The 22,964-nt window shown below is 51.2% G+C and overlaps 1 protein-coding gene across 2 annotated transcripts in view; it reads left to right on the top strand.

Annotated features, from left to right (window-relative positions):
• Positions 1 to 4,540: 4,540 nt before the first annotated feature.
• Positions 4,541 to 22,964, top strand: part of SLC25A37 (solute carrier family 25 member 37) — a 42,333-nt gene continuing 23,909 nt past the window's right edge. Inside the window, exon 1 of one of the 2 annotated variants that reach the window (XM_007167838.3) lies at positions 4,541 to 4,863. In XM_007167838.3, coding sequence (XP_007167900.1) covers positions 4,651 to 4,863 — 213 coding nt within the window. In that variant the 5' untranslated portion in view covers positions 4,541 to 4,650. The remainder of the gene's footprint in view (positions 4,864 to 22,964) is intronic. The other variant, XM_057548782.1, reaches the window with a different exon arrangement.

Raw genomic sequence — 22,964 nt, 5'->3', positions numbered from 1 at the left:
AAGGCTTCAGGAGTGAGTGCCTTGTAAGGAGGGATGGCCAGGGGCGATCATTCTTTCTGGGGCTTCAGAATGGAGGAGAGAAATAAATAGGGCAATAGCTTAAGGCGTGGAACAGGGAAGAGGGATTTTATTAGGCTATGGAGGATTGAGTATATTTGTGGAAAAAGGTGAGGAAAGGGAAAGATGACAGATGCAGGCTCTTTTGGTGAGTGGCTACGGGATGGCCCGAGGTCACCCATGCAAACACACAGATGTGACACACCTGCCCACAATTCAGCCAATGCTTTGCCTCCACTGGGGCCTCAGGGCTCCTCTGCTACCCGTTCCGTCCACCTCTGGGGCCTTGAGACATCTGCTAGGTGATGGGTTCTTGAGTGAGAGTGGGAATGACCGCAGTGCAGAGACCCTGATGTGAGGAGGGTACGGCTGGCATCGTTGGGTCTCATCCGTGAGAGTGCAGGGGGCAGCTGCCACGGAGGATGACACACGCATCCACAGGACAGGAGTCGGGGGCGGGGGCGGGGCTGTCGCACAGCAGGGGGGCCCAGCCCTATCACAAGGGACTCAGCAGCAGAGTCTGCAGCAGCGCAAGCCCGGCGGGCTTCTGGGAGGCAGAGCTGGGCAACACTCCTCTCTCAACCCGCTGATTAAACTGCCAGCTCTGACCCTCTCCTGTCACCACCTTTCATAAAAGGAAGTCCCGTAAACTGAGGCAGCTCTGCGTTCTCTGTGCCTGGTGGCTCGCCCCCCATCCCTTCCTTATTTGATGGGGGGCTCTGGAGGGAGGCTAGCTTTTAGCCTCCATTTCTTCTGTCTCAAGGGGAGACTCATCCCTAAGGATGAATCACAGATAGAGCTTTTAGGGAACACAGTGCTGTCCTTAGGAAAGCAAGGGCTTCCGGGATTACAGGGTCAGATGTGTAAATGAGGGAAACACCCTGCATGTCTAGAGGCCTGCGCAGCCCTTCTAACGTATACACTTGACTTAAAAATAATGGAGATGTGGAGGAGCACACATTGTGAAAAACAAAGGCAAAATGCACACCCCACCTAGTACCCAGCACACGATGATCTAGGAGACATCACACCAGCTGCAGTCCCGCCATGGTCCGGGCCTCCCCTCTGTTAGCGGAATTCTGGGGCTCCATGGGGAGACACAGCATTGGCTAAATTCTGGGTAGGGTGTTAATGTATCTGTGTGTTGCATGGGTGGGCAGGTGGATGCCAGGGTTTAAGTAATTATTGTGAAAAAGGGAGGATTTTGGAGGAAGCCTGGACCTCTTAACCCTATACTCTTAACTCCTTTCTGTCCTCTTTCCTCCCAACACCCCCAAATTATATATACTTCACCACGAGCTTTTATTCTATTTTTTTCTGTATTTCATTCACCATGTGTTAAGTGGCAGTGCCCATGGTAAGCAGGTGAGGAAGCATGCCAACCAAAAGGGCCAGAGCCACGTAGCTGGTAAATGGTGGAACCTGGGCTTGAACAGGTCCGTGACTCCAACTCAAATGCTCTTCCCCCTACACCCTCTGTAGCTTCCCGTTTCTAAGTGGAGCTTGACTCCCAGCTGGGCTACAGCAGCATGATGACATCTTCAGAACTTCAACATTCAGGAACTTTATGTAAGACTCGGCTGGAACCAGCAAGTCATTCTGAGTCTCCTGGTTTACCCCACAGGGCAGGATCTCCGCTCTGCTCCTGGGTCCTTCCACTGCTGCCTCCTTGTTGGCAGTGTGGCCAAAGCACTGGGTTATGGTGTCTGCGATCTCACCCCTCCTTGCAAGCAGGCCTTCCTCAGAGGTCTAAGACCACGTCTGGCTGCTGTATTCTGACATCTAGGGAAGCCTCCTTCATTATGATGCCCATTTGCTACTATACAGAATATTGTTGGATGGGAAGGAGGAGCTGAAACCTAGGCGGGGTCTCCAGAGATGAGTCTCAGACCCACATCTCCAAACTGGCTTCCCAAGGGAACCTCCACCACATCCTCAAAGGTGAAGGCCACCTATGGAAGCTATGGTACTGCCACCATCCCTGCTGCCACTCCCACTGCCACAATTGCCTCTCAACATTCATGAACTTGGTGTCCAGACCCTGCAATGCTATTGTAACAGGGAAGCCACTTCCCACCCCAACTGCTCCTAACCCAAGAGTCTATGATTTCACTAGGCAGCGTATAACTTCAAAGCAGCAGGAAGGTGGTCTCTATCTGCCTTCCACTTCCCAGATCTCCCTAGTTCACCTAACTGGCAGAATATAAATTATATCTAGACTCCTAGTTGCAAAGGAGTCTGAGAAATGTTGTTTAAAATTTTCTGGTCACTACAGTACAAGGAGAAGTTTAAGATGGATGCTGAGGGCCAAACCACCATATATACCACATTTGGTGAGAAAAAATATTGAATATTCAAAATAAATATTCCAAAGATTTTCTAAATGCTTCTGGCTTAACGTTTGTTTAATGAAATTTTAAAAAAATCTTAGGTATCTGAAGATTATGGGCATGTTCACAAGTGCCAAGAGTCCTCTTAACCATCCACAAGCTTACTTTTCTCCACCAATATCACCATTGCAGAGTTCAGGGGGTTTCTCATCTGTTGGGAGATTAGATCCTAAAAAGAATGATCCATTTTCATTCTTTCCATTTTTTCAATTATAGAAACAATACAAGCATTGCTTGTCTGAAAAATATAGTAAAAATACCTATAATCCTATGTCACTATCACAATAACCACTTCACTCTTTTCCTATGCATATTTACATTTTTGTGAATGTAATGTTCATAGAAGTTTGTTTTTTTTCACATAACATTGCATCATAATTATTTCCCATGTCGTTGCGTAGCCACAATTTTAATGGCCCCATAATATTTCATGAATACAGGTATCATAATTTGCTCAGCCAATGTTCTCTCGTTGAACATTTTGGTTGTTTCCAATTATTTATTACTATGAATAATGCTTTGAAGAGCGTCATGCATATTCAGACAGTTGTGTCACATTCCCTGAAGTGGGACGATGAGTTAATATGTACTGGTTAAAGGGTATCCATTTTTACATGAGTATCAACAGGTTTTGACCAACGTTTCTTCAAAATCACCTCTGGCAAAAGCAATTACTAAATTTTTCTCCAGCAATTACTAAATACAGAGCGTGTTTCTACCTAGCCCATCCTTAGCACTGGTCTCGGGAGCAACTTTTGGCAGCTACCAAAATTGGGGAAATGGTGCCCTTGGCCGTGAAGACTCTATTGACATCGCTCACATCACTGAATCTCAAATCCCGGAGAGCTGCCTGGGTTGTTATGACCCAAATCTTGGGACCAGGGTGAGGCCAAAGAGGGTATTGCAGCATCTTCAGGGTCTCCTGCACCTTTTCATATCTCAAGGCGCAGCTTTCCTGACCAGAGAAGCCCTCTTTGGATAAGGTGCAGTAAAAGTTGATCAAGCCAAGTCTTAAGCCCAGAACATGCACATTTAGATGTGCAGATGCCAAGCTTTCAGGGAGCCTTAGATAAACAGGCAGGTTACTCCCCTACTTTTTGATTCCTCCCCCTTCCCCCAGATGGAGAAAGACAATATTATTTAGGTTAAAATAAAACAGTCTGGGTTACACTTTATTTAAGAAGATAGCTTGGGATGAGTTTAAGATCTAGAAGACCAGAGTCTTTAAAGATAGGCAGATGCAATACTGCAAGATTTTACTCTCTTGGCCACTTTGCACCCGACTGTGAGACCAGGCTTCTAAAGCCCCTCCAGCCCCAGGAAAACGTGCTGAAGGCGCCTACTCAGAAGGGCTCCATCCTGGTGACTACTTATTGCCCAGTCCAGGGCAGGGTGGATTTAGGCCCTTGGTGAGAATAAGGCGGCACAAGTTTTGCTCTATGTATTATGTGTTTTCAGTGAGAGAGAAAAATTCGAGTAAGTGGCCATTCTCCCCAACGAAGCAGCCTGGCATAGCATCTTGAGTTTTCACTTTGTCCCCTCCACGGGACGTGCTCTCGTGCTGCACAAAAGGAGGTGCACCCCTCACATCGCGCAGTGGGTCCTCAATTCTAGAACTCCACTCCACCCCCACGTGTGCCTCCACCCCTCCCCTCCTCCAGCCACCATAACTGCTCCATAAATGACGTTCGCAGCAACTTCCCCCCTCCAGGCCTGAGGAATGCCAAAGCTTGCTGAGCAATACTGTTTGCAAAATCCCGGGCTCTGGGGGCAGATTTTCCGCTGCTCCGAATCTCCCTCCAGCCTCAAGCATTGCCCAATCCCTACGGTCCGGCTGACCCTCCCCAGCGACTGCCCCCTGGTCTGCCCCAAACCAGGCAGCACCACCCCACCAGGAGGTAAGACAACTTCCCGGGACACCCCAACGTCTCCTTTCGCCCCCATTCGGTAGCTTGGAAATTTGCACTGGGCAGTGACGTCACACTGGGAGGCGGGTCCCCACTGGCCCGCACACCAATGGCGCGGCCGCGGCCGGCCTCTCCTTTCCCAGTGATTGGTGCCCCTCTGCTCCACCCCAGCCCGCCATGGCGTCAGGCGCCGCAGCACCCGGGAGGTGGTTCCCACTTTAAAGAAGTGAAGTTTTTCGTCCCCTCCCCCTCCCCGCCCGCCTCCTGCAGCCTCCCGCGCCCAGCGGAGCCGGCGGATGGAGCTACGCTGCGGCGGCGTAGGGAGCCAGGCTGGAGGGCGCAGGATGGATGGGGACAGCCGAGATGGCGGCGGCGGCGGCTGCAAGGACGCCGGGTCGGAGGACTATGAGAACCTGCCGACCAGCGTCTCCTTATCCATCCACATGACAGCCGGAGCGATGGCCGGGATCCTGGAGCACTCGGTCATGTACCCGGTAGACTCAGTGAAGGTGAGGCGCGAGGGGACTTTAGGCACGGAGCGAGCGGAGAAGAGAGCGCGCGCGCGTGCGTTTGCATCCCGCGCAGGAGCAGCCTGGATGCAGCTCTCCGAAACCGCGCTCTCCTCGGGGCCGCGGCGCCCTGGGTCTCCTGGGTCTCACCGGGAGCTGGCGCGCGCAGCCGGGGCGCCGGGGAGCGCGCTGCGCAGCTCCTTCCGCTGTGCGCCTGGGCCCTGGGGGCACCCCCCGCGCCCACGAGGGTGCCCCAGCCGGCGCCCCGCTCCGCCGCTCCCGCCGAGTTCCCTGCCCGGGCTGCTGGCGGCGCTGCGGCCGGCGAGGAGGAGTGGCGAGCGCCGCTGGCCTCGCTGGTGGCGGCGGGGTTCCCGAGGGAGGCGTCCGGTGCAGCTTTGCACAGTCTTACCACTGGCCACGCGATCGGAGAGTTTGCGGTCCCGGGTCGTTGCGGCTCCCGCTGGCGCGCCCGGTGTCCGAGCCGCGGCGAGTGGCGTCCGCCGGCCGGTGCCGGGTGGCCGAGGCTGCCCACACGTGCGCTGACCCCGAGGGACCCGCCGCCGGGAGCGCTAACCACGCTCGCGCCGAGGAACGTGTCCCTGGTCCGGCCGGCCCGGCCACCCGCCCTCCGGCTGTCGAGCCGCTGAGAGGCAGTAAGACTTGCAATGACATTTGCCTTCTCGTTTTGTTGCAGGGAGGCGGGCAGGCAGGGAGAGCGTGTGCTATACAGCCTTTCTTACGGTTTGTGTAATAGACGTTCAGTTGGCCCGGTACTTCCCGGGTAGTTTTAAATACATTTCTGTAAGGAGGCAGCTTTAGCCAGGCGGATTTTGCCTGAGTTGCCCTCAGTCAGCTTGTTCAGGATACCGAATGGCTAGGGGATAGAGTGCTGAGGGCGAGTAATACTAGTATTGACACATTGCACTTTTGTGGGCAGAACTCATCTAAAGCATACAGCAACCCTGGGGATTAACAGATGAAGAAACCGTGGCATAGAGAGGTGAACAGATTAGCCTGCCCGGGCTCATGAGCCACCTGTATCCTCCGACTTCAGCCCCAGTGTGCTTTGGGAGATTTGGGGACCTCTCCGGGTGGCAGTTATCTTGGAAGGCAGGCCCAGCAGAGTTCCCCAGCTAGCATCTGTATCTTGTTGCTGATGCTGGCCCCACGTGAGTGGTGTGAAGGCCAGAATGTCTAATGCAGAGGGTTTTCCCTGCCCTGGGCAGCTCTCAGAGCTGGCAGTCAGTGGCTGGACAGACACGGGTCCAGAGAGGAGGCCATGGGCATTGGCTGTAAGGTGAGCCCAAGTCTTATATTGTGCTGCTGGGACTGAGCCATCACCCCTTCTGTCCCTCCGGCATCCCAGTGGGGAATTAAGGGAATGGTCTTTGCCTGCCAGGGTTACAGAGGCCACAGGGAGATCTTGTCTCTTAGGTTTTCGAAGCTGCTCCAGGAAAGACCCTGGACAGATACCAGGTGGCATTTGTATAGGAAAGAATCCCTCACATGTAATAAAATTCCCCATGTTTGAAGTTGTTGTCTCAGGTGCCTTGGACAGAGTGTGGGAAAGTTCGGAGCAGGGAGATGTTATTTGAGCAGGCACCAGACCCACTGGGTCGTGGAGATGAATGTCCCGTCAAGGACCTGTACCACTTCCGAGGCCCTTGGCCTCTGCTGTGAGTTTGGTTCAGGGCATCATTTTAGCTTATCTTTAGGATTAGGAACAGTCAGTCATGCCTTTTGAGCTCCCTGGGACATTCTGAAGAGGCATTAATCTCACGTGTTTAAATTTTGTGATCTGTGTTTAGTTTCCTCCCTGCCCCTCCTTCTGCCCCGTGGATGCTGGTCTGTTTTTAAAAAATTTTTTTAATTTATTTAATTTTATTTTTGGCTGTGTTGGGTCTTCGTTTCTGTGTGAGGGCTTTCTCTAGTTGCGGCAAGTGGGGGCCACTCTTCATCGCGGCGCGCGGGCCTCTCACTATTGCGGCCTCTCATATTGCAGAGCACAAGCTCCAGACGCGCAGGCTCAGTAGTTGTGGCTCACGGGCCTAGCCGCTCCGTGGCATGTGGGATCCTCCCAGACCAGGGCTCGAACCCGTGTCCCCTGCATTGGCAGGCAATTGACTCTCAACCACTGCGCCACCAGGGGAGCCCAATGCTGGTCTGTTTTGATCCATTTGTCACTGTGTACTTAGCGTTACTTTCCCTAGCGGTTTTCACCTGTGGCCAGGTTAACGTGGTGTGTATGGTCGAAGGAGCTGGTCTCACCGTCCTAGGCAAGTCATTCTATGGGGCTTGACTGTAAAATGAAGGCTTGGGTTTACTAACCAGGAAGGTTTTCTAGTTTCTGCGATTATAATCCTAGCTCTGAATAACGACCCTTAGGGATTCTTCTGGTTTTGAGCATGCAGGTTTGGCTTTAAAGCCCCTCTTGTTTTTTGGCTACAACTTTCTTGGATTACTCTTCATTTTGCAGCAGGGATAGAAGGCACAGAGTTAAGTGGTATGAGCCCCTCCGTGTGACCCCAGGGAGGCCGCGGCAGAGTGCCAACGTGTGCCTAGACCAGCATGGTTGTCTGTGTCCAACATGAGATACGCTTCAGTCATGGAAATGCTCTTCCTGGGGAGACCTTCACTGTGTTCTTCTTAAATATTTGGGAAGATGAAGACTGTGAGTAATTGAATCAGGAGCCCTGGGCTGGGGTTCAAGCCCGGCCCCTAACTTGTTTCATGCCTTAGGCACTGTTCTGTGCCTTAGTTTTGTCACTAGTAAAACGGAGGCTGTGGACCCGTTCAGTATTTCCCATTTTTAACCTGTCCCCCTTTCTACGAACACAGAACACTCATTGTCCTTTTTACTTTCTTGAAATTTCAAATAATTATTACACCTGAAGCCAAATCAATGTAAATTGTATCTTGAAAGGGGAAAAAAAAAAGTTTTCTTTGATTTTATAAGGCACACAGTTTTAACCTGTTCTTGTAAAGTTCACTGAGAGTGTTGGATGGGCCTGCTTTTTCCAGTTTTTCTCTCCTAGATAGTGTGAACCATGGTGCTCAGGGATGGTCACTTTCATTTCTGAGCCCAGCGAGCTGTTAGGTTGGGTCATTAAGTGCAGATGGTCAGCCTTGCTAATGCTTCCCATTGTAACATTACATACATTTCCCCATGAAGTCCCATCCCCCCAACAATGTCACCTTAATGATCTGCATTTTTCAAACTGGGTGGTGACCCATTAGTGGGAGCAACATTTTTTTAAAATTAATTAATTAATTAATTAATTTTTGGCTGCGTTGGGTCTTCGTTGCCGCGCACAGGCTTTCTCTAGTTGCGGTGAGCAGGGGATACTCTTCGTTGCGGTGCGCGGGCTTCTCATTGCGGTGGCTTCTCTTGTTGCGGAGCACGGGCTCTAGGCGTGCGGGCTTCAGTCTTTGCGGCACATGGGCTCAGTAGTTGTGGCTTGCGGGCTCTAGAGCGCAGGCTCAGTAGTTGTGGCTCACGGGCTTAGTTGCTCTGTGGCAGGTGGGATCTTCCCAGACCAGGGCTCGAACCGGTGTCCCCTGCATTGGCAGGCGGATTCTTAACCACTGTGCCACCAGGGAAGTCCCGGGAGCAACATTTTTTAAAAAGCCAGATTGGTGCGAGTACAAAGTACAGGCATGTGTGGCATGCGGTAAGGAGCAGTGTCGCTCCCTGAAATTCTGCTTGGGTTGTGTGTGTGTGTGTTCCCTGAGTGGCTGTGTAAAGTGCACTTCTGGCTGGGGATTATGGGCAAAAACGTCTGAAAAACACTGAACCTCATAATCACTAGTGCCTCTCGAGCTCCAGCAGTCGACAGCCTGTGATTATTAAGTGGGTATTTGGAAGACTTCCGGCAACTTTTCTCCTCTTTCCTGTGTCTTCCTCTGTCGCTTGTCCCCGCGCTGGTGGCATATGAGTACTCACTCATCCATAAAGGGCCAGGCTGCTGGGACCCCGTAGTGGTCCCAGGGGAGGTAGCGAGGGGGCTCTGTAGGGCTCTCAGCAAAGGGTAGCCACGACTTGCTCCTTTCCAACTGGGGCTTTGCAGCCCCTCTACTGTGAGCCTCGCCCTGGTGCTCCAGAGGGGCCAGTGGTGTGGTCGCCTAGACCAGCACTTGGGATGGATGTGAGAACCCCTGGTCGAGAGCGCTCAGGACTGTGGGGAGAATGCCAGGTGGGTGGAGGAGGAAATTCCAACCAGATTAGGCACACCGCTCGCAGACCATGCTGAGTCCTGCGGTGGCGGTGGCGAAAGCAGGGGCAGAAGGAAACAGGAAAGATTTGAAGCGAGGGAACTTCCGCTGACCCTTTCACAGCCCTTCTCTTGTTTTGCTTGTCAGGGAAACTCAGTCCTCAAGCTCTGCTGGGGGAAGCCCTCCTTCCCCGCCAGGGTGCAGCCGGCTGGCAGGGCACTGACAGCCGGCCGAGTGGGTTAAGGCTCAGCCTTCTCTCTAGGAGCTGGTGGCTGCCGAGCCAGTTAGAAACCTCGCTTGGCCTTGGGGGTTTGTGTCGCTGGCCCTGCTGAGCTCTGCATTCCTCCACTTCTGGCTTTGCTCATCCTTCCTGGTCCCAGCAGTGCAAGCTGACTGCTAGGGTCCTCTGGGGAGCTGGGGGGCAGGGGGCGAAGGCAGCTGCCGGTGTCCCTCCCACCCACTCCAGTGCTTTCGAAACCAAGTACCTTCCAGTAGATGCCATTCTGCTTCGAAAGGGCGTGAAATCCCAAATTGCTTTCGTTCTTGCAACAAAATTATAGTGATCTTTCCTGTCTCCTAGAGATCCCGCCCCTCCCTTCTTTTCTGTCCTCCTTCAGCGGGAGGCGCTTTTCTAAAAGGTGGATTTCGGAGTGGCGTGGGGTCCAGCGAGGAGTCCTCTTGAACTTCTGTCGGGTTGTTTGTTTCATGAACACCCAGGCCGCGTGCTGATGCCCAGGGCTGGGGTCTGCTGGAGGATCTCAGGCGGTCCCAGATCAGCACTTGGCCCCCATGTGGCCACTTTCCTGCCGGCTGCTGGCCCCCTCTGCCCAGAAGTGGGGGAGGGTGAGGCTGGGGCAAAGGGCTTGGAGGGGAGCCCCTAGGATTATAGTGGGCAGCCAAGGCGGCCTCAGCTCTTTAACAGCGGGAGGCACTTGGGGCTAATTGGGGGGATTCAATTACATTGTTTAAACCATACAGGGGTGTGCACATGGGGTAGGGGGTGTGCACATGGAACACGGGTGTGCACATGAAGTGGGGGGGTCGTGTCATGTGGAAGGGAGGGCGTGGCTCTGTGGAGTAGGCCTTCCATAGTTTCCTGGTTTCCGCTGGGCACCTTTTAGCCACCTGTGGCCCTTCATTGAAGAGGGCTTTTGTCCCACTGCTCTTTGGGGCGGTGACCAATCTCCAGACTTGAGTCCCACTTTCCTTCTTTTACAGGCTTGGGTTCTGGACCCCTTCTGGCTTTCCCTGACCCACTGGACGAACTGGCTTGCTTGTGTTCAAAGAAAGCCTTTGGTAGTCCCTCTTGAACCCCAGAACTGGCTCTTTTCATATCTCCCCTGGTACCCAGGCTCTCCATCTCAGAGAGTTTTCTTTTTGTTTTTAATCTTCATTGAGTTCTGCTTCTCCCAAAGCCTGCCCTCCCCTCCCGGCCTCCACCTGGAATGTTTGCTGCCGCCGTTTTTCATAGGAGGCTTGCATCCGATCACTGTCTCTTTAACTGCAAACCTGCCCTCAAGCTCCTTCTGAGCTGCAGTTTCTCACCCTCAGAGAACTATCTTGGGGCAATTCAGATCCCAGTCTTGGACTTACCGGTTGGGCGGGACACTTAGCTTTTCTGAGGTCTAGTTTCCTTATCTGTGAAATGCAGACACAAATTTTCTTCCTGCTTTTTCTCACCTGAACCAACTTTCCATTGCTTCCTTCTTCCCTTGTTTTCCCGTCGGAACCCATGGAAGTTCCCTGTTAACAGGCTCCCTTACATCTTCACTGAGCTTTCCTTCCTCCTGCCGGTGCTGATGGAAATCCAACTCTTCTCCTGAGACCCCCACTTCCCTGAAGCCTCTCAAGAAAAGATGGTTCCCATCGCCTCAAACCACATGCCTTGGGGCTGCTGCCCTCTGGCTGTTAATCACCCACCTTATCAACTGCTCCTTCCCCTTTGAGGCTCCCGCCATCCACTTCCACCAGTGTCCATCCCTCTTCTCTCCCTGTCCCCACTCACCTCCTGCTCTGCTGGGATGGCACGATGGGTAGGGGCAGGGGCCCTTCGGCCAGACTGCATGGACCAGGGCCTGCTTCCCACTTGGGTGTGACCTGGGGCAAGTTTCTTCATTCACCCCTCTGCCCAGTTTCCCCACCTGTGAAAAAAAAAGACAAGATGGTACTGATGTCCCAGGTGGCTGTGAGGGTTAAGTCCTTACAGCACTTATCAGAGCCTGCCGTGTATGCGTGTCCTCTAGGTGTGAGCTCTCAGCTTCATCGTGATCATCATCAATGACACGATCCAGTCACTCTCCCTCGTGCTCTGGATGTTGGCGTCTGGCTCATAGACGGCTCCTCTACCCTGAATCCCATCATCGTCCTGAGACTGTCCCCTCTGGGCCACCACCCAACTTAACACCCAAATCCCTCCGTTCTTTACGTTGCTCAGGTCGAGGGCCGTTACCTCCACGGGGCCTTGTCCTGACCCAGAACCTTTCCGCCTCTGAAATCGTGCATTCAGACGTCTCATAGCCTGGCCGCAGCTTTCTCATGGTCACACGGTGCTAGGGCTCCTGTCTCTTCTCCCTCTCCTCTCGGCGCATCCCTGGCTTCCTCAGCCCATCACTGCAGCCACTCCCGGGCCCGCAGTTTCTCTGCCTGTGGTTCTTCCAACGCTGGCCTGCCCACACCTGATACCTAACAACCCACCAGCCGCTGGGCAGCCGAGCCCTTCGGGAGAAACCCACACTGCTGCCCCGTGTGCCAGGCCTCTGGGGCCCCCAGCCTGTCCTTTCCCGTGTTCCGGTCAGTCTGCTTTTGTCCTCCTCAACAGCTGCTTCAGACCATCTTGCTTCTCAGACCCCCACCCCACCACTTCTCTCAGCCTCAGTGTGGCATCTTGCTCCCTGATTATAGAGGAACCGGGACCCCAGCCAGACTCTCCTGTGACTGTCCTTCCAACTAGCCTGCCGTCCCCCGCCCCTCCCTCCTCCTATTGTAAGGTAAGAGGGTCCTTCCTTCCTCTAAGGGGAATCAGCGGGGGAAGGGTGACGTGTAGGGACCACCCCATACACCTGGGTTTGAATCCTGGCTCTGCACCTGGGCCACCTTACTTGGCCTCTCTAAGCTCAGTTTCCTTCTCTGCAGAGTGTGGATGTGAATCCCAAGACCTACCTTATAGGGTTGTTGAAAGAATTAAGTGGGGTGACGTACGTGAAGCTTTTGCTGCAGTGCCTGGCACCTAAGTTCTCAATAAAGGTCATGGGGGTAGTTATTTTGGTCAGCTGTCTCATGGGTAACCCGGTTCCAGTATCCTTAGCACACCACCACCCACCCCCGCCCCACCATTGGTCCCTTCTTAGGAGCATTTCTACGTCCAGTCCGTACTTCTCCCATCTGAAATAACGAACCAACCCCAGGCAGCTCACCTTGAGCCCACGTGCCCTTAAAATAACAAATGTTAGGGAAGGATGGTTGACATGCAGTCTCTCCCTCCTCCCCTTGTCACCCCCCAGGGCCTCTGGGTTTTTGTGCCCGTCACTCTGCTGCAAGCCCACTAGGGTGCCAGCGATCTCCTGGCTAATAAATTCAGCCATCGTTTTCCTGGCCCCTCTGATGGCAGGCAGCCTGCTGGTCTTCCTCAGAATTCTGCCCTCTACCTTCTTTTCTTCCCTCGGGACACGTCTCCATTTCTGCCTGGGTCCTGATAACCCGCAGGTTGCATCTCTGTGTCTCTGGTCCAGACTCGCTAGGAGCTAGATAAACAGTTGCCTTGAAGACATGTCCATTTGGCTGCCTTGGTGTCCATCATGGACATCCTGCCCTCCCCTCTGGCCTGCCCTTTGGCCTGGGCCCCCTCCCTCAGAAAATTGGGGATGGTCTTCAGCTTGTCCCCCACCTCTGCCCCCCTCCCCCCTCTCCCCGTATGCTTCCAAGACCTGTCCGCTCCTGCATCTGTAATACCTCTTAATTTGTTTTCTTCTCCCTCCCACTGCTTCTACCTTGGTTCAGGGGACTCAGCAGCTGGCGCCTTTACGTTGCAGACTTCCCTGATCACAGAGTCACAGTTGAATAAACCCTCCCCTCCACTCACCCACACTTCCCTATTGCCCGGCCCTGCTTTTTCTCCACAGCATGTGTTACCTTATAACACACAATACTGTTAATTCATACTTATTTATTTGTTTATTTTTCTGGCCGCGCCACCCAGCTTGTGGGATCTTAGTTCCCTGACCAGGGATCGAACCTGTGCCCCCTGCAATGGAAGTGTGGAGTCTCAACCACTGGACTGCCAAGGAAAATTCCCTCATATTTATTATTTACATTGTTTACTATTTTCTTCATATTTGTAATGCTATTTACATTGTTTATGGTCTCCCTTCCTTGGAATGTCAGCTCCCAGCGGGCAGGAGTGTTTTACTCCTTTGTTCTCTGGTGTGTTCCCATTGCCAGAAACAGTACCCGGCACACAGTAGGTGCTCAGTTAAGTATTGATATTTGTTGAATGAATTCCCACAAATCCTTCCTAGCTAGTCCTGCACACTCCCAGTTTTCTCTCCTTAAGTAAGGAAGAGTAGCAATACCCATCCTGCCCACCTTTCAGATCTATTTACTGGATCTTGGAAAAAAGTGCAGCTAGGTTTGCAGTGAACACAGTTTAAAAAGCATGAAGCTCTCTGCAGGTGCCAGGCCATGGTATTTACTATCAAACCAGGATCGTGTTAAAGGGGTAAGGTTAGCTGATTGGAATGGAAAGCCCAGCCTGTTCTCCATGGTGCTGCAGAGCCTGCAAGGGGCCTGAGGGGGTAGAGGGGCAGCCCATTGTCTCAGTTCACATCCATTGGTGTCTCCCCGCACCTGACACTCCCCTAGCTGTCCCCGTTGCCTTCAGAATAAAACCTGGACTACCTCGCATGGCATGCAAAGACCTAGACCTTCTCCCCCCTCTGACTTAGCCACCTGGGATACATAAAGGTTTTCCGTGACTGTTGGTTGAATGAATCAGTTGTTTTAAAAAAGATGTGGGGGAAAAAGTGCTTTAAAACCTGCTATGAAACAAATGCTAGTTTTTATTTTGTTTTGCTTAGCGTTGTTTGGAATCTCTACTGTATCTTGGTCACAAAGAGACTTTCTCAGCCCTTTTGCCTGTCCCTTTCTTGCGGTAGAACCCATAAGCCTCAGTTAAACCCTGATGAGGCTATTAATTCATCTGGCCACCCACTTCATTCATTCCACACTTAACTGAGGGCCCCTCCTACCCCGGGCAACAAAAATAAGTCCTGACCCCCTATTTCCAGAGCTTGCTCCCTATAATTAGACCCTGAGCTTAGGTGATGGGACCAGCTGGCTGCCTTTGAGGAGATGAATGGCCCAACTTGATATTTGCTTTCAGATGGGCATGAGGGCTGGGGTGTGGCGTCTGGAGGGCTCAGGCTGCCATCTTGAAGGTCTGGAGCCAGATGGGGAGTGTCACTGGGGTGTCTTTGCCTGGCATTCTTGCATTGGCTCCTGTCCCCATGGGAGACACTGGCCCTCAGTTGTACTGTTCCTCCTTGCCCCCCCCCCCCACCATCCTCTTCCTCACCCCTGCGGTTGTTAGTCATTCTGGAAGCTGAAATTGGCTCACAGAAGGTACCTTTGAGAACCCCCTCGCCGTACCCTCCCAGTAATCCCAGACTGCCGGGAAGGGCCCAGACTGCCGGGAAGAGCCGTTGTCTGGTCACTAAGAGGTGTTTTGGTTTCACATTCGTGCTTTCTCTCTGAAGAGAAAACAAAACATGTTGAAATAGAGAGAAATCCCAGCAGCAGCTTGGTTGAAGCAAGAGTTGCATAACAGGTTTAGGAAATGTCTGGCCACCGTGGATCAGGTGGAGGGACTGCCGCTTCGTGTCATGGAGAGGACGTCCTCTGAGGCCACCAGCCTCCAGATCCATCACACACATCCTGCGAGAGACCCAGAAAGCCACGGTACCCTGAGGTCTGGTGGCAAAAGCCCCTGATGGATCTCTCATTGTAGCGACAGCCTTTGTTCCCTGGAGATGCTGCCTTGGGCAGGGGCTGGGAAGAGGGGCGTGTCTGTCAGACTGGTGCTGGTGTTGAAGACCCTAGAAAGGGCACTGAACTAGGAGGGGGTGGGGCTGGCCCATGAATTTAAGTCTCAGTCCTGCCATTCACCAGCTTTGAAACCTGGACGAGTTATTTCTCTGGGCCAGTGTCTCCTTGTCTCATAGACTGTTATTAGTCACCTAGACTAATATCATCTGTTTACCTACTTGACAGGGCTGTTGAGAAGCTCAGGTGGGATCATGTTTGCGGGCGGCTTTTGTAAACCTTGACAGGCCCAGCTAATGACAGATCGTATCAGAGGCAATATGCTTAATGATTAAGAGCCGTTCAAGTTAACAGCACGGGCTCTGGGGCTAGACTCCCTAGGCTGGTGCCTGGACAAGTTACTGAAAACTCTGTGCCTTATTTTTCTCATCTGTGAAATGGGGATAAAATAGTATGCACCTCAGCGTGTTGCTATGAGAATTAATTATGATACACCTAGAATGTTAAGAATAGCATCAGGGACATGGAAAGCACTCCCTTAATATTAGCTCGTAATATCATTTCTGAAAGTGTTATTTCTTGAATGCCTGGTTGTGCTTGTATGTTGCTATTGTAATTGTATATTGCAGTATTTTTGTATTGTTTCAACCTATATTCTGTCCCTTGATCCTCTTAGCTCTCCTTTGAAGATAGGAAAAGGCATGTGCAGTTTCCCATTTCATAGATGAGAAAACTGAGCTTCAGAACAATAATATGCCCTGAAACTTGGGCCTCTTTCTGCTGTACCAGAGTTGAGGAAAGGAATCAGGTAGGAGCAAGCAAGTGAGGTGCTGGGGTGCAGACTCAGATGTTAATAATGGCAGAGCCCTTGAGCTGGGTTCTGAGAGGAGATGATGGGGCCTCAGCTGCATTCTTGGGAGGGAGGAATTGGAGTTGAGGGAGCACCAGCAGGAAATCAAAGTGTGGCATGGAACACGGGGCTCTAACGTATAGGTAGGAGTTCCTGGGTCAACTACTCTAGTATGCAGGGCAAGCGGATGATGACAAATGGTTATTGCCATAGGATATTTTTGGCTCTGTCTGGCTTCTCTCTCTGGAGCAAGTTGCAGCTCTCATTTCAGCAGTGTGCCAACGTTGGACTCAATATAGTAATTTGAATTTGGACTGGCCTGAGTATTCCTTTCCAGAACACAGCCGGAAAATGACTTGTTGGGAAGAGCACTACCTCATAGTTCCTCGGTCTGCTAGGGCTGCAGTTTTCTCATCTTAAATAGGGCAGAGTAACAATGCCTGTCGTGCCTCCGTTTCAGGTCTACTTAATACATCTAGTAAGAAAATACAGCCCGGTTTGCAGTGAACAAACCTTTATACCATTTAAAAAGTATAAAGCTCTCTGCAGGTGCCAGGTTGTGGTATTTATTATCAAACTGGGATCCTGTTAAAGGGGTAGGGTTAGCTCGTTGGAATGGAAAGTACAGGCTCTGGTTCCAGCCACTGCAGGATTTGCTACAGCTGCATGGCCTTGGGCACTTAACCTCTCTCCTTACACACAGTGTCTCCCATCTGTTGAATAAAGACCAGGGTGGCCGGCTGCTGCCGCCTCTTTAGCTGGGTAATGACGAAGAGCCAATTAGACTCTGGGGCGTGCTCAGAAATACATTTAAAATTGATGATGTAGGACCAGTGACGAGCGGGGCCGCATACGGCTGGCTACCGTGATTAAGGCCAGTGATTAAGGCCGACTTCAGGGAGTGAGGGCCCCGTTCATCTCCGTGGGGTTATCACCTTAGAGGCTCCATTTCACTTTTCAGGTGAGTCTGCCTCTTTGAGTGGCAGGCATGTGAGGCTGGGGACCAAGGAAGGTGGCTGGTCATCCTGAAGTGTGTCTCTGTGTATCTGCTGATGCTCTTACCTACCTTGGTCCCTCCCATCTCTGTTTGCCTTGGCTGTTCATGGCCACTGACCGTGAAAAGTAAGAGGGGAAGGAGGTAGGACACAGATGCCTTTGTCTCGGGGTCCCTGGTCCTCCTTTCCTCGCACTGCCGACACGGAGGGTTTTGCTTGCTCATTGCTTTGCCCTGGGCCTGGCAGCCAGTGTGGAAGGTGGAGGTGGAGAGTGGGCGCTGGCAGCCTGCGGGAAGCTTGCTGGCTGGCTTGCTGGGGATGGGAACATGCAGGGCCCTGCGTCTGGCTTGCAGCGGGGTACTCTGCTCCCCTGGAATAGAGGTGGTCCCATGGGTGTCCTGGGGCTGTCTGCAGCCTGGATTAAAGGAGTGGGTGGTTGGCAGATGATCAGATCTAAGAAGTCAGAGTGGAGAAATGGGGGGAAGCCTTTCTTTTTTTAAAGTATTTATTTATTTATTCATTCATTCATTCATTCATGCTGCACTGGCTCTTCCTTGCGGCACACAGGATCTTCCTTGCGGCATGCTGGATCTTTTAGTTGCAGCGTGCGGACTCTTAGTTGTGGCATGCATGCAGGATCTAGTTCCCCGACCAGGGATCGAACCCAGGCCCCCTGCACTGGGAGCGCGGAGTCTCCCGGGGAAGTCCCGGGAAACCTTTCTAAAGGAAAGAGGACGCTGGTGTGTGTGTACATGAGTGTGAGGGTGGAAGGACGAACCTGGGGTGTGTCATTGTCTATAGAACCAAGTCTCCTTCCTTAGTCACTGTTTCCACGGCTTGTTTGCTAAATGTTGGCTTGCATTAGCATGATTCATAGAAACATCTCTACCGAGAAAGAGTTAAAAGGCATTTGTAAAAGTGCAGCTTCATCCCCTGGACTTCATTGAATAACTAAATTAATTCAGGCGTGGGAGCATGTGGGTGTGACCACACGTGCTGGGCACTGGGAGCTGGGGGGCTCGACACCTCCGAGGTCGCCCCACAGCAGAGTCCCCTGTCTGCCAGGAGGACAGAGCTATCAATGAATCATTTCCGGAGGGGACGATGAGCCTCTTCTCATGGAAAGCGAACCTCAGGAGCAGTCAGGAAAGGGCCCCTCGAAGAAATAATGTCTCAGCATATCTGTATCTAGACTGAAGGAGAAGTAGATGTTAGAACAGGGCTGAACGATCCCCTGTCCCCTAGAATGTCATGGCCTGTCCCCAAGGTGCCCGGCCATCAGCAGGACACCTGTACCCCTCCCCCCGACACTCTGGTTTTGGGCTTCTGCTCTGCGTCTTCTGATCGCAGAATCAGCTGAGAAAGTTTCTGTGGTTTGGGGTCGCACTGGGGCCTCCACGTGGGACCTGCCCCGCATTCTGAAATTCTTCTTCTCTCCCCACCCTGTTCTGAAGTTTTAATCCACCGTTTGGCCTCCGAGTGACTGCCTGGTGGCATCCAGGAAGCCCAGCCTCGTCCCTGGATGAGAACTTTCACTGCGGAGCTGAGGACCAGAGGAGGGTGAAAACACACAAGAAGGGAGGAAAGCTGTCACGTCGAAGGCATTTCTGCTCATAATTGGTTCGTAATTGATGGACGACATGACTGGCAAATGCCAGCTGGAGCAGCGGCCGCACAAGTGGCTAAAAATTAAATAGTCACGTGACTTGTCGAGGTTTAGGGTTTGCCTGAGTAACCTTTTCGGCCCAGGTCACAGTTTGTAGGGTGACCTGAGAGACATGACAAACAGTGTAGGTGACCACTTTGCTTTCTGAAGGACAGGGGTTGACCTGGAGCCCCATACAGGGCCCTGTCCTTGACACTCAGATTCCTGTCTCATTCCTTGTCGCTTTTTAAAGGCAGCTGAATAGCTGGACATTTTTTTCCTGCCCTCTCTTTCCTTTGAGCCCCCTTCTCTCTCTGGTGGATCCTCCTATAAATGCAGAGGGTTCAGTTCCCGGGGCTTATCCATCAACCTCCAGTGATTCTGATAAAGGCTGGAAGCTGGGCTCTTGAGGGTTTTCCTCCTGGTGCCTGAACTAGTTCAGGTTTAGACAGAAGCTCCTGGATCTCACAGCTTCTAAAAACTGAGTCCTGTTTCTCCAGAACGCTGGTCCAGTGGACGTGGGCAAGAACCAACCGACCCCAAGGCCAGCCCTCCCTTTCCGTGTCTGCGGATTCCCCTGGCACAGGAGGTCTTTGTTACTAAATCTTCTGGGTGTTTTGAAGGAGGACGTGTGTGGGCCTTTTTCAGTGTCGATAGACAATGCTGAACTGTTCCCCAGGAGAAACAGTCGGGATAGAAGCGAAGGATTGATCTGGTGGACGTTACGCCATAGAAAATGCCCTGTTGGGATAGGAATTGTCAGTGAAAGGGTTAAAAATCTAAATATGAAAGAGAGACTGGAGAGTTCTCTTCTAGTGTAATTGTGTTTAAAAATTGTTTTTCCTTAAATCTTGGCTTCTCAGACAATCATTGAATTAATGAACGTGTATTTATGTCAGGAAGCGTGAAGCGTTAAATTTATTTCAAAAATGACTAAAGATTTATAGTTAGTCCTTAGAGCACTGAGAATATCACCATCATTAAGTCAGACAGAGAAAGACATGTATCATATGATGTCACTTACATGTGGAATCTAAAAAAATGACACAAATGAACTTATTTACAAAACAGAAACAGACTCATAGACGTAGAAAACAATCCCACGGTTACCAAAGGGGAAAGGGGGTGGGGGAGGGATAAATTAGGAGTTTGGGATTAACAGCTACACACTGCTGTATATAAAACAGATAAACAACAAGGACCTACTCTATAGCACAGGGAACTATATTCAATATCTTGTAATAACCTATAATGGAAAGGAATCTGAAAAAAAGAATTGTGTGTGTGTGTATATATATATCTATCTATCTGAATCACTTTGCTGTACACCTGAAACTAACACAAAATCAACTATGGTTCAATTTTTAAAAATACATAAAGCAAGATGATTTAAATCAGCTTTAGAAATGACTTTTCATTGTAAAAACAATAGAATAACAATGAGGACTACATGGACAAATTGGAGTGACTCCTAGTTCCTTCTTAGCCTCCAAAAAAGTCTTACAAGTTTCAGAAGGAGGTAGAGAAGGAGTTAACACTGCAGTTTGTCACAATGGGGTCTGTGTGGGTACAGTTGTAGGTGGTTCTGTTTATCCTTGGAATTAGCACTGTTCCCTCCACAGGCGCCTGAGATTGGGCCGGCCAGTTGATGCTTCCCCTGACCTGGAGTAAGAATTCTCATTTTAACCTTCCCGTGAATGTCTCTTCCAAGGTTCTTTTGAATTTTCTGATAATCTAATCACAAGAAAGTTTATGAAATTCTCTTTCAGACCCTAAAAAATGAAAGTTAACTACAAAGCTGGGCTTTTACTAGAAGTTGCTTTTAAGTTGGAAACAGATTTCTGATCCTCTCTGAGTTTAAGAGACAGGAAGAAGCTTTGTCAACCCAGAACTTGAACATGGAGGGCAGGGGGTGAAATGAGGAGAAACAAGGCAAAACGGATCCTTTCTCTGGGTACACACACAGAACATTTAATTTGCATTTCAGGGTGAGTTACAATTAGCTCCTGGTGACCAAAAGGCCACCAACTGAGTGACCCTGGGAAAACACTTCACTTAATCTGAGTCTCAGTTTCTTCATCTGTAGGATGGCAAGATGGAACTAAAACTATATGGTTTCTTAGGAAGCTTCCAGTTCTAAAATTTCTACTCCTTATTTGCATGGGCTCTATAACTCTGGGCACTGTCTTTTGACTTGGAATGGAACCTATAGACTTGCAAGCACTTCTACTTGAAGAAGGAAGCTAGGAAGACCACCCCTGCCCACGGCCCCCAGCCCTGGAATTCTCCCAGGGCTAGAATGCCCAAGGAGGAAAAGAGCTAGATGCCCAACTACCATTTGGGGCCCCCGTTTCCCAGAGTACCTGCCGAGAAATGATCATTTATTTAAATTACTTGAAACCTCCAACTACAGCGCTGAAAGACTGCGAACGATTCATTCACACAATTCCAGAAATGCTGGATGGCCACAGCCCCACCCTAGAATCAAGGAGAGCCGTGTAGCAGATGCTTCTGGAAGGCTCTGTTTATAGCTCTCTGAGTCCTTCCTGCCGAGGACCTTTCATGAGCTCACTACCAGGAAGCTGAGTCATCGAGGGGTCAGCCGGCACGGCCACGGTCACCCAGCATTGCCACATTGAGAGGCTTGCTACAGCCATTCCCCGCGCGGTGATGGGAACCCCATCACTCCCCGTGGCTTGTGCTGAGGTCAGGACCAAAGAGACTGAAACGTCCCATGGAGGGTCAAAGGACTGTCCTCTTTTCAGGGCTCCACATGGGCTCTGTGCTGTGCTTCTGGTACCCAGCTGGCTGCAATGACAACACCTTTCTCGGGGCCTCTGTTCACATCCCACCTGCCACTACCCGTGCCCCCAGGTGGCCCCCTTCTCCCGTGCTTCACCTGTGTGGCTTCCCCCAGGCTTCCGGTCCCTGCTTCAAAGTCATTTCCAGAACCCCGCCCCAAATCTAAACTAGGTCCCCTGCCTTTACTGTCTCAGCATCTTCACCTTCTCCCTTGCGTCAGGACATTTAGAGTTTGGAATTTTTTATTTGTATGACTTAAAAAATATATATTTATTTATTTATTTATTTATTTGGCTGCACCAGGTCTTTAGTTGCAGCACGTGGGATCTTCGTGGGATCTTCATTGAGGCGTGCGGGATCTTTTTTTTGTTTTTTAGTTGCAACATGCCGGATCTTTAGTTGCGACATGTGGGCTCTTAGTTGCGGCATGCGGGATCTAGTTCCCTGATCAGGGATCGAACCCGGGTCCCCTGCATTGGAAGCGTGGAATTTTCTCCGCTGGTGCACCAGGGAAGTCCCTATTTGTATGAGTTTTGGTTTGCTCTTCCCCTCCCCTCCTAGACTGTAACCTCCTTGAAGGCAAGGGCTCGCTGCCTGCCGCATCATCCCCAGCGCCCCTAGCGGCACCCTGTTTATGTCGTAGGGAGAATTTGTTGGTAGAATGACCCTGTTTTACCAACGTGAGACTCCTGCGGTCTGGCCACTCACTCTCATCCCCGGCACCCATCTCCCTCTCTCCCCCTGGAAACCCTTCTCATCAGTTGACTTTGGTTTAAATCATACACTTGAGCTCTGTTTCCAGGATGAGGGTTTTCATCGGCATGAAATCTCACCCAGGACTGAAGGTTCCTCTCATTCTCTTAGGCATCCAGGGAAACTTGCAAATAACTCCCCCAAAACTTAGGAAATAATTTGTACACACAAAAAGTTGTAGTATACGTGCAAGTGGATTTTGGAGGCTGAAAGGCGAGTCTGCAGGATGTTACCTTTGGTGGCTTTCCCCTGAGACCCTTAGAACATCAAGCCTGATGTTTCTGGTATTTTGTCATCTTTCTCTGTTATTGTCTGGTCTATGAAGAAAGCAGGAGAACATCCCCTCCAGCTATGACCTGACCCCGCCTACACGTAAATCACCCAGCATTTTGGAGATGATTTGACAGCAGCATTTGTGGGAAATCTGGCTTCGGGAACATCTGGGAAATTTACCCAGGGCCCATGCTTAGCCCTCTAGTGTTCCCTGAACTCTGGAGCCTGGCTCTCCTAGGGCTTATATCCTGGGCTCTTATCCTGTGTGTTAGACCCCAGAAAATGTGAGATGCATCACACTGTGGGACATAGATCCTCAGTAAGCAGATAGCTGTTTGGGGAGGAGAGTACATCTGGGGCTTAACGTGCCTGCTTTGTGTGCGTCTGTGGATGAAATGCAGCGTACCTCTGAGTCCTTGACTGTCGTTACGGAGTGTCAAAGCACAGTGCTGGGGCGCTGAGATCACAACAGATGAGGCTGCCCCTTCCTTCGTGTTTCTGTCAGACTTTAATGGGAGACAGGCATGCAGACGCA

Source organism: Balaenoptera acutorostrata, chromosome 6, assembly GCF_949987535.1.
Source record: "Balaenoptera acutorostrata chromosome 6, mBalAcu1.1, whole genome shotgun sequence".
Lineage (NCBI taxonomy): Eukaryota > Metazoa > Chordata > Mammalia > Artiodactyla > Balaenopteridae > Balaenoptera > Balaenoptera acutorostrata.
The sequence above is the reverse complement of the archived record's forward strand: the minus strand, read 5'-3'. Positions and strand labels throughout refer to the sequence as shown.